Source organism: Lottia gigantea (genome assembly GCF_000327385.1).
Source record: "Lottia gigantea unplaced genomic scaffold LOTGIsca_19, whole genome shotgun sequence".
Lineage (NCBI taxonomy): Eukaryota > Metazoa > Mollusca > Gastropoda > Lottiidae > Lottia > Lottia gigantea.
In genome coordinates, this window is record NW_008708358.1 from 315,219 (window position 1) to 326,773 (window position 11,555).

The 11,555-nt window shown below is 31.7% G+C and overlaps 1 protein-coding gene across 1 annotated transcript; it reads left to right on the forward strand.

The window, feature by feature from the left end:
- Positions 1 to 406: 406 nt before the first annotated feature.
- On the forward strand, positions 407 to 5,605 carry LOTGIDRAFT_114456 (hypothetical protein; the record flags this gene model as incomplete). The annotated part of the gene is made up of 12 exons (XM_009052659.1): positions 407 to 616; positions 1,033 to 1,083; positions 1,440 to 1,526; positions 1,915 to 1,982; positions 2,486 to 2,608; positions 2,939 to 3,080; positions 3,353 to 3,512; positions 3,802 to 3,899; positions 4,133 to 4,216; positions 4,627 to 4,745; positions 5,078 to 5,224; positions 5,464 to 5,605. Coding segments are annotated over 12 exons (1,431 nt in total), but the record flags the coding sequence as incomplete, so codon positions are not given.
- Between the last annotated feature and the right edge of the window lie 5,950 nt (positions 5,606 to 11,555).

The following is an 11,555-nucleotide window of genomic DNA, read 5'->3' on the forward strand; positions in this document are numbered from 1 at the left end:
AACATTGATGTGATCTATTCTGTATTTTATTTTAAAAATTTATGAATGTGACGGTAGTTTTCCTGAATTCTAAAAAAGAATAATTGTTTGTTAAGCAAGGGACATTACTCTTGACTCCTGATATTACCTTCATTGTATTCTATTTGGTGATCCATCAAGTTCTATGTTAGATCACAAAATGTCTTCCTTCAACCTTGCACTGGGTAACATCACAATTATAGTAAACTTTGATTTACTAGAAGTTAATACTTGAGAATAATTTGTACTGGTTGGGACATTGTCTGATGGCCAGCTTAAGAATTTGTCTTCCAAGAATTGAAATTTATAAATTAGTTTGTCCTTATTTTATAAATAACCTAACAAATATGTTTGACTTTATAAACTGAGATGAATGTTTTATATTTAAGGTAAATGGTATGTGTCCTGGTTGTTTCTGGTAATGATGGCCTATATGTACAATGCCTGGGTAATACCATTACGTGGTGTATTCCCCTATCAAACACCAGATACTGTGGTTTATTGGCTTGTTATGGATTATATCTGTGATTTTCTCTATGTTGTTGATATTTTGATATTTAAAGTACGATTGAGATTTATCAACAATGGTATTGTAGAGGTGAGAATTTGATTGATATTGAATGGTATTCCTATAAGACTTAATAATTGGTATATATGAAATGATATCATTGTATTGAACAGAAATCTTCCAAACGTATCTAGTCCAGGCGTGTCCATAGAAATATTGACCTTGTTAAAATGATTGGACTCAATGAATTATTTGATCTCTGAGCTATGCCTTCATTATTTTCGATCCAGAATCTTGTTTTCTCTCATTAGTATTCACAGATATGAAATTATACAATGTAGATATCTAATCCATATTGATAGTCAAGTCTTAAACATTTGACAAACAATGTTAAACCAAGTTTCTTACAAAATAACTAGGCAAATCAGTTTTTATTTCATGTAATAAATCCTGAATTAGATAACTTAGTTATAATTATGATATTATTTCATATCTTGTATTTACAGACTAATAGAAAAGAAACTAAGAAACATTATATGAAGAAATGGATGTTCAGAGTAAGTTTGTTTGTATATAAATGTTGCTCATGTGTATTTTGAAAATCAGTGAACAGTGCTGTTTCGATTAATCAAAAGGCCTAGTTAGGGGGACTCTCAGACTGTTCTTTCCCTTGTGTAAAAGGATACAGAATTTGAACGTGGTGGGGGTACAAGATTTGGAAACAAGATTGCCGTTGAAGTCTTATAACTTGGGCTGCCAGTGGTTGGTTCATTGGTAGATGGCAAGTTAACATCTGCTGCCTATTATGTACCACATTGAAGGACACACCATTGTAAAATTCAACTCATTAAGTAGCCTTCCAAGCAACATATTTCGAACTAGATTCAAAATAGTTTGATATCTCTATTTCTAGTTAGATGTATTGGCGTTAATTCCATTAGATCTGTTCTACCTTCTTGTTGGTGTAAATCCCTGGCTTCGTGTACCACGATTATTAAAGGTAAGAAAGGTCTCTTTTTGTGCTGTGAAAATCAGAGTCTCATGCCTCAAAAACTTTTATGATAAGAATTTATTGTAATTATGTTATTTTCCATTGAGAATAAAATACTTATGACAGGACCAAGAAATCCTGCTTGATGCTGTTTGCAATTAATTTGAATCCTTAGATATAGTTTACAAATTAGAAATCTAAGAAAGGGGGAATGATTGGTTTTCTACATACTAATTGATGTGTGATTTATTTTCAACTAATAGAATGTTGGCATTATAACCACTGCAATGCTGTCAAAATATCTGCCTTACAAAAGATAAGCATCGCTGTTTGTTTGAGCTTGTTTATCCACCATAAGTTTCAGTCATCTAATCCCGTGGCTTTTTTCAATTTTTAGATTCAGACATTTTGGGAATTTTATGACAGATGTGATCAGGCAGCAAAATCTACAGCTCATACAATAAGGTAATGTAGTATTCTTCAGATCCTTATTAAAGACAGGTCATTGAAGATGAAATAAATTTGAATTCTTTTCCAATAATCAATAAATCAATATCCATATTATAAAACCAAACAAGTTTCTGGAACTATCTTGGTATCTGTCTAAGACTGTAAATTGTCTGGAAGACTTCCTGCTAGTCTGTAATCAGCAGCTTTAATAGAAACATCTATCAATATAGTCTATAGAGCTATCTTTCTCAAAGTTAAACTACCTTTTAAATAGTAGTCTCGAACATTTCATAAAAAAAACGTTCTTAGATCTGAGTTTTGATGTCATGACACCAATAGTTATAAAAATAAAAATTAAGATTGAATATTATGATAATAAAATATTTGTATTTGAAGAAGAAGTAGACCCTATTCATTTAATATCACCTTTGTTATTTATATGCCCAATAAATTTAAGAAATTCATGGTTTTCAAAGAGAATGATACATGTATTAGCATGGTGGTATTTCTCATTTCAGAATTATCAAGACAATGACGTATATGTTATTTTTAATTCATATTGAAACATGTGGTTATTACGCTGCGTCTGTATATCAAGGAATAGCCAGTAATAGATGGGTATATAATGGAGTAGGCAATGCGTAAGTAGTGACTATATCAATTTAGTTTATAGTATTAAATACAGGTACATAAACTAGACTTTCAGATATTATATTGTATCTCAGTTCATGTGCTACAAAAATCCTTTTGAAGAATGTGATTCTCAAGGAATATTCACGAAAATATCTTTAGTACAAAAGGTCAAAAATCGGACCATTCATGAGCACTAATATCAGATCTTGAATACCTACCAATGTGTCTTTCTTCCATTCTGTCCCTTATAGACAATACAACCACAACACACAAAAAAAGCATAACTTTTTACAGACAATGTACATGAAATATCCATATTTATTTATATTATGCTGCAGGTATATCCGATGTTTTTATCTGGCCACTAAAACAGCTACTTCCATTGGTAACAATCCTAAACCTACCAATAATCTAGAATATATGTTTATGGTATTATATTGGTTATCAGGAGTTTTTGTCTTTGCCTTGCTGATTGGTCAGGTATGTAAGTAATGTAGAATCTTGATAAATATTAATATAACAAGAATGTCTCCATTCTGTAAGACATTGGAGTAATCTTAATGACTGTGGAAAGATCAGATGAAATTTGAAGCCCCTCTTTTTTGCACAGCCTGTATCAGGTTAGCAAGTGAGAGTCTAACTCACTGAGCCCAATGAATATTGTGGACCCAATTGGGTTGCTTTGGCTTACCACTTTATTAAAGGATGAGGACAACTGATTTTTTAATTGTTTTTTTTTAATTATATATTAGATTCGAGATATAGTAGAAGCCGCCGGTCATGTAAAAGATAAATATCAGAAGAAAATGGATGCTGTATCATGGTATATGAGATCTATTAATCTTCCTAAAGAAATGCAAGACAGAGTTCGTGAATGGTTTCTATATAACTGGGAACAACAAAAAACTCTTGGTACGTTCAAGATTCATTATATTACACAAAATGATTTTAATTTTAGTTTTATCAACTAATCTGATCATTTAGTTTCTTGGCATCTCAAATTGATTTTTGCTAAGACACTGATTTCAGATCTGTGGCCTTCTTACAGTGACTGGAGTTAACCATGTGATCTTGCAGATGTATTTAAGTCCAGTTGATTCCCAAGTACTGACATGACAAGGTATTTTAGGAGTTTTAAATTCTGACAGTACGATAGCAGGACTTCACTGGAGGTGTATAAGATTTCATATTGTAATTACAGATGAGAGGTCACTACTAGAAGCTTTGCCAAAGAAATTACAGGCTGATATGGCCATTAGCGTACATTTTAATACCTTGAGTAAAGTACAACTCTTCCAGGTAAGAATTGAAACAATGACAGAATTATACAGTTTAAAGGAAGTAACTTGCAGAATTAGACATTACAATCACCATTGTATCAATCAAAGATACAAAACAATGGTCTGTAAGCTGTATTTTTTTGTAAGCATTCGAGTTGGTATTTTTTTTTTAACAAGGACATTAAATTGTAGAAGGAAGCCTATTTTAAAGACACAAAAGAATTCTATTCTATTTATCATTTTGTTTTTCAGGACTGTGATAAGAATTTATTATATGATTTAGTTTTAAAAATGAAAGCTTGTTTATATTTACCTCAAGATTATATTTGTAGAAAGGTATGTCTTTTATTGTATCTTCTTTATAGTCGTTAAATTCAGCTGGATCCAGGGCTGTTCATTTGCTCTAATTTCCAGACATTCCTGGCAGGGTAGCTCAATATCCTCGGTAGGACATCAAGTTAAGGATGACGATTTCTTGTCTTTCATTGTAAATCCCTAATACCGGTAGGATCCAGCCTTGAACAATATTCTTAAAGATGTATATGAAGATTAAATTATGTATCCTAGTCAATGGCCTTTCTATGAATTATTAGATGGGGGGGTCACAGAAATGTTACGTGAGGCTGCATGTTAAATGAAAAGAAATGTGGGGGTGGAGGGGGTGGAGGGAGGTGGAGGGAGGATACCAAGCCCCTCTTTAATCCTTGTTGTATTTTTTTGTATGACCTAGCTATATATTATTATAGGGTGAGGTGGGTAAAGAGATGTATATAGTCAGTCAGGGACAAGTTGATGTTGTGGGAGGAGAAGATGGTGAAACTGTATTAGCTACTCTACATGAGGGAAGTGTCTTTGGTGAAATCAGGTAAGTCAACCACCATGAAAGTAAAATAAAACAGAATAGGGTGTGTACATGAACTTAGAAGAGCTGAAAAAAGAATTGCCGTAAAGATGACTGTTCCCATCTTTGTTGTATGTGATGACCAACTGTTCAAGGCTTCACAGAAATCCTTAGTGGCACACAGAGCCTTGAATATTAGCAGTACCTTTGTAGCATATTTGTGCTTGTGTAAAAGCTCTTGTAATATAAATTTTCTAAGCCTAATCCAAATTGTTCTTGTGGATTTGTTGTGTAAATGTCTAAGATAGGGTCTATATAATATGAGACTTGATGATATTATAAAATCTATATTGTAGTTTATTAGCTATGTCTGGAGGAAACAGAAGAACGGCTAATGTCAGATGTAAAGGATTCACCAATCTGTTTACTCTATCTAAAGCTGATTTTGAAGAAGCTATGAGAGAATATCCTGAAGCACAAAAACTCTTAAAGAAAAGAGCCAAGTAAGAGATTAAATCTTTGGAAAAAATCCCATTATTCATATGAAATACTCTGAGAAACAAACAATATAAATGAAATTTGAGTGGTTGATTGAATGCAGCTTTTTCATTATCAAATTTCTATACATCTGAACCAAATTATTTCTGTCTATGTATTCACTATTGAAATAAAATTAACAAAATTATGTAATGGATGAAGGGATTTAAATGAAGAATGATAACTATTATTTGATGTCTGACAGGAAATTGTTAAAAGAAAATGCAGCAAGAGAAAGAAAAGCAAATAAAATGGAGGCAGAAGAAATTATTCGAACACCAACTGGTACTCCCAAATTATTAAAAACAGTCATTCAGGTAATCAATAGTTCACAATTTAATGTTTGATCTTAAACATATAGCAAAACTGACTTTAGTATGCTCAAACATTAAATACAACATGGTAGAAAGCGAGAATTACTAACCATTTTATAAGGATGAGACCTTGTGTTTCATAGATCATTTCTGTCCCAACTTTTGCTTGGCTTGCTGAATAATCTGTAACTACAGCTGGTTTGACTGGGATAAGGAAAGATGACTTATCTTTGTTCTCTGTGATAACAATTTGGACAATACAAGCAATATTTGTTAATAGAAAGCTTTAACTGTTATTTGAATCTGTAGGTTATGGATCCAGAATCTAACGTAGTAAAACAACTGGGAACATCTATTAAAAGTACACACAGTAATCATCAGAGAGAAAAACTCTCACCAGATTCAGCTAATGTTAGTCAATCTACATCATCTCTAGATGGTTCAGCATCACAATGTAATCATAATAAAGCTTTTGAATTTGGATCAGAGGTATGGTACATTTCTATTACTCACAATTATGAGATGGAGTTCTGTTCAGTCTAACTGTGAATGAATTTCAATTTTCTAACCCCTTGTTTTCGAAATTGTCCACTGATAAGACTTCAGTTTTAATCTCAATGTTGGAAGCAACAATATTTATATTTGTATCTATGATATAGATTTCCCTTTTTGATGATATCATATTATAGATTTCCCCGTCTAATATTTAACTTATTATAGATTTCCCTGTCTAATATTCATGTTAATATAGATTTCCCTGTCTGGTATTTGTTATTATAGATTTCCCTGTCTAATATTCATGTTAATATAGATTTCCCTGTCTAATATGTATGTATGATTAATAATAGATTTCCCTGTCTAATATTCATGTTAATATAGATTTCCCTGTCTAATATTCATGTTATTATAGATTTCCCTGTCTAATATTTATGTTAATATAGATTTCCCTGTCTGGTATTTATGTTAATATAGATTTCCCTGTCTAATATTCATGTTATTATAGATTTCCCTGTCTAATATTCATGTTATTATAGGTTTCCCTGTCTAATATTTATGTTATAATAGGTTTCCCTGTCTAATATTTATGTTATAATAGATTTCCCTGTCTAATATTCATGTTATTATAGATTTCCCTGTCTAATATTTATGTTATTATAGATTTCCCTGCCTTATTTATCATTATTATTATTATTATTTTTATTTATTATAGATTACCCTGCCTTATTTATTATTATTATTATTATTTTTATTTATTATAGATTACCCTGCCTTATTTATTATTATTATTATTATTATAGATTTCCCTGTCTGATATTCCCAATGATGATAAAGATTGTGATAGTTTGGGTGATGATGAAGAAGATGAACTATTAGTTATTGAACAGACTGAAGAAATTCTTGAAGAAGAAGATGTCATGAGAAGAGAAGAAACTGATAAAGTCAACAGTAGTGAAGAGAGTCAAGATTCAGGTAAAAAAAAAAAATTGTTCTCATGATCAGTTTTTGAGAAATACCTGTAGGCCTATCCATGCACTTTCTTTATTTTACTTTTGATTGAACTTGAGTGAATATTTTAGATGTTTGCTATTAATATCTTGTGCTTAATCATTTTTCTATGATTGTAGGAATACCGAACATGAAGAGAAGTACCAGTCAATGTACAGAGAATACACTAAGTAATCAAGATAGCAAGGATTCTTTCAATTTAACTGACTCTCAAGTTGTAAAGAAATTATCAGTTAGTTCAGATCCTGGTACCCAAAGAACGAATCCAACACGACAGGTTCCTATATTGAATATACAATTACCTACTCCTGAGACTATTTCTAATCCTAGTCGTGGCAGTACGGCGCCGTCTAGATCTAATAGTATCAGGAGTTCTAGCAGTGTGGAATCGGTCGAGTCTACCAACCAGAAAGATAATTCTAGTGAAACAAATAATGAAAATGTCGACCATGAAAAGACAAAACTAAAGGATGTACAATCAGTTAGTCCTAAAAGTCAATCAAGAAAATCAAGTGTTCAGAGCACGAAACTAGAAAGTGAACAAAACAGTGAAAGTTCTGATGTGGCAAGTTTACAGAGCTCTAGACCAGAAAGTTCTCAAAGTTCTAGACGTGCTAGTGAAGAAAGTTCCGGTCAAACAAGTTCACGGCCTGAAAGTTCCCAAAGTCTACGACGCACAAGTAATCAAAGTGAAAAGGACACTACCATTGAAAATGGCTCTTCTCGAAAAACAAGTGATTCCAGTCAAACACAAACTCCGAAAGAGCCACGCAAAACAAGTGAAAATAGTCTTAAACAACCTTCACCTAAACGTAAAATATCAGTAATAGAAATGCCACCTATTGAGGTGGTTGTGACAGAGGAACCTAGTGAAACACGTAAAACAAGTGCCTCTTCCCCCACTAGTGTTCCAGAAAAGGAATTAAATAGTGATGCAAATGCCAATGTGACTGAAAATAACGATCAGAACAAGAAAAAGATTGTGGTATCGGAAAAGGTTGAGCCAAAGGACCAGACGCGCAAAAAACTAGCTGTTGCAGGTAGTGAAATCCCTCCTGAAAATCAAATAACTTGTGCAGTCGAAATACATCGAGAAAAATCACGGACACCAACATCCATATTTTCAATGACAATTGATGGCAAAATTGTTGAAGTTCGATCAGAAGGTCACATGACACGGGAAACAGCATTGTGATGATTTTAGTTCAACAGACTTGATTTTGATTTTATAAAACTTTGTGCAATACTTTTATTTATTTTTCATAATTTGTAGGCCTTTTATAATTTCATTTATAAGAATAGTCAAACAAGATCACAATAACGATGAGGCATGGCTAATATAGATTTTGTACAAACAACTTCCTAAAGTTTTCCATTTAATTTTTTTATACGGCAGATTTTCCTTTTCTTTATCCTAAATTATCTCAGAAAATTTGAAATTTATTAATCTCCCAAAAGTGAAGATTTTGAAGGAGACCTGGTGTGGTAATCTGGAAGAACTATCATGAAATACATTGTTAATTGTTATTATTTATTACCGGTATATTAAAAATGAATATTAAATTTAATTAGCATTCAGAAGTTACTTCCCTTGATAAATTAGCCTTATGATTCATGTTGACATCCCCTTTGATCCATTTATTGATTTGATGTTAACGTCATAGCGTATGGTTGGAATTCTATTCCTTTTGAATGAAATTCCAGTAGATGTTATTAACACCAATATGTAAGCTAAGTGACCTTGAACCTTTTTTTTTTGTTACAACCATTTAACATTGGGTTTGATTTCCACGACTTTGCAAGAAAACTTCTAAATGACACAAAATTGTAGGTGTCGTCTAAACACGGAAGTTTTGACTTTCAAGAATTACACAGGTAATTTATAGAATAATTTTATTATTTCTTTATCATCTTCATAGAATAAACTGAGATAAGAGCACACAGATAATTATTTTGTGACTAAGTAAAAAAAAAAAAATCATTAGCACAACAAATTTAGTTAACAAAAACATTTGATCTTAGTTGCATAATTGTATGGTCGAGTAACAATATTTATGCTCATTCATCTCTGAATAAAAACAAAAGCCGATCAGTCCACTTATTTTTTAAGTAGTAATGACAACAATGAGAGTAAAGTCTGTATTGTTTCTGTTGCTATGTATTCTACCTAAAACTAAAGTGGACTGGTCAGTCATGTTGTATCAGACTCCAATGAGCATAGATATATTTGCTCAATTATAAGGACATATGAGGTTTGATCTATTTTTTTTCAGTATTTGCATTCAGGGAAGTATAATTCCAAGTCATAATAACAGATATACAGAACTGTTAAGTGAAGGAGTAATAGATTGAAAGAACACATGAAAATATAAGGTATATATAGAGTTATTTACATCAGTTCATATGTCTTCAGAGTCTAGTTTAATCCTATATTTACAGCAGAATCAGGCTTACTTCCAATAAGCACTTAATAACATCTAAGTCTTTAGGAATTCCCAATCTTATGTATTGCTTTAATGCTGTTTTCATTTTACTGCTAAAAGGATCCAGACCATCAAAAATTCAATCAAATTTGTTGTGTTCCCTTTGCAATGGGTCTGTTTTGACTATAACCATATTAAGAGTGACACTATGGTCATGTTAAAATTCCTGGTCAGATCCCTATCAACAACCATAAGGTTAGTAAGCCCAAATAGATGGATAAAATATAGAATTAAACTTGAAAATTAAGTTTTCAACAGATTATATCTGTAGTATGTTCACAAAATATATTGGAAATGAGATACAATAATATATATAGTAACAATAACAAGTAGTCCAATATCACCTTAAACTCTCACAATCACGGAGGTTTAACATTCAAATCTATCTAAATACACAGGGCTCTTTCAAAAAATAATACTTTTTATTTACCAAAATATAATATTTGTACCAGAAAAAAAAGCTAAGACATAAACAAAAGCTATATATCCCTCTATTATCTATAAAACAGTTATTTGATATTATCTTTGTTTCCTTTCTACCAAAACCCTTTTTTTTTCAAATTGTTTCTTTTCAATTAGAATAGGACAAGAAAACCAAATAACAAACATATACAACACATCAAACAAATTGTTGAACATGGTTCAGTTTTAAAAAAAAAAAAAAAGCTGGTACATTTGATTGGAATTACAAGTTAAGAACTCTATGTATGTTTTTCTTGACTGCGCACCGTCGTTTGGGTTTGTTATAAGTCTATTTTCTTTTAAGAAACTTCATAAGTAAAATTTGATCAAAATACCATATTTGATTACAGTAATAACAGAAAAGAGAATAAGAAATTTCGCCTTGGCAATGATCTGCAGAAGGTTTTTACAAACAAGCTTAGCTAAAGGCAAAGCTAAAAAACTTGCGTGGAGTGCAAACCAGGGCCTCTGAGGCTTGGGTCATTGTTTTCTGGAACTTTGACATTTCTTATTGAGTGTTATATGCAAGTAAAAGCAATAAATCTACCTTGGATACTTGAGTAATGCAGTTACAGCAAGAAAGATACTGAAGATTTGAAGCTGAGATTTTAAAGGCAAAGAGAAGTAATTGGCTCAAACCATATACAATCAATTTCACCCAATATAGCATATTATTTCTAGGATGCATGATTCAGGATACTATCTACTAATACCTATAATGTGCATTATTGAGAAAATAACTTAAATTATCAATTAAATATATGCTAAGGTTCAGGCTTATGAGGCCCATTGGCATTAAACGTGACTATTTATTTCAAGGGTAAATAATTTCTTACTTACAAAAAGTCTATCGATTTGTTTATATTCAAATGCAGGAAAACATGTTTATCCAGTATTACCTGCCATGGCAGCATGCTGAAGTATTTACTATCAAATACATGAAATATCAAGCGCTGGTTCCCCAGATTCAAACAAGACAAAATAACAAAAACCTTAACATAATGACTTGAACAAAACAAATAATATCTATATACATGTAAGCATTAATATGGGATGTTGGAATTTAGTGTTATAATGAAAGTTGATTAATGTAAAATAAAGATATTTAATCAACCTGTCATGAGAAGTAGCCGAGTCTCATGAATTTTTACTGGTACAGATGCTGTCTCGTTACCTCTCTGAAAAATGGAAGTTTCACAGTAGAAAGTAGCACTAACTGGTGTTTCTTAAGCAACCCAAGTTTCTGTATTGTGACGTTAAAATGTTGGGCAGCCAATCGTTTCAGAGATGTGTACCGATATAAATCAAATTATACATACCACTTTCCAAAACTAATGAATACAGTATTTAAATCATACTTAATATATTTGATGTCCATTACAGGGACCTAGTTATCTCACAAATATTCTCAGATTAATGTGCCTCACTCCATAGTGATCATCAGTTGAATATGGATGTTAATAATGAAAGTGGCCATAAGTTCAAAACTAAACTCAGTTGCATGAGAGTTGCATTTGAAACTTAAGACCGCT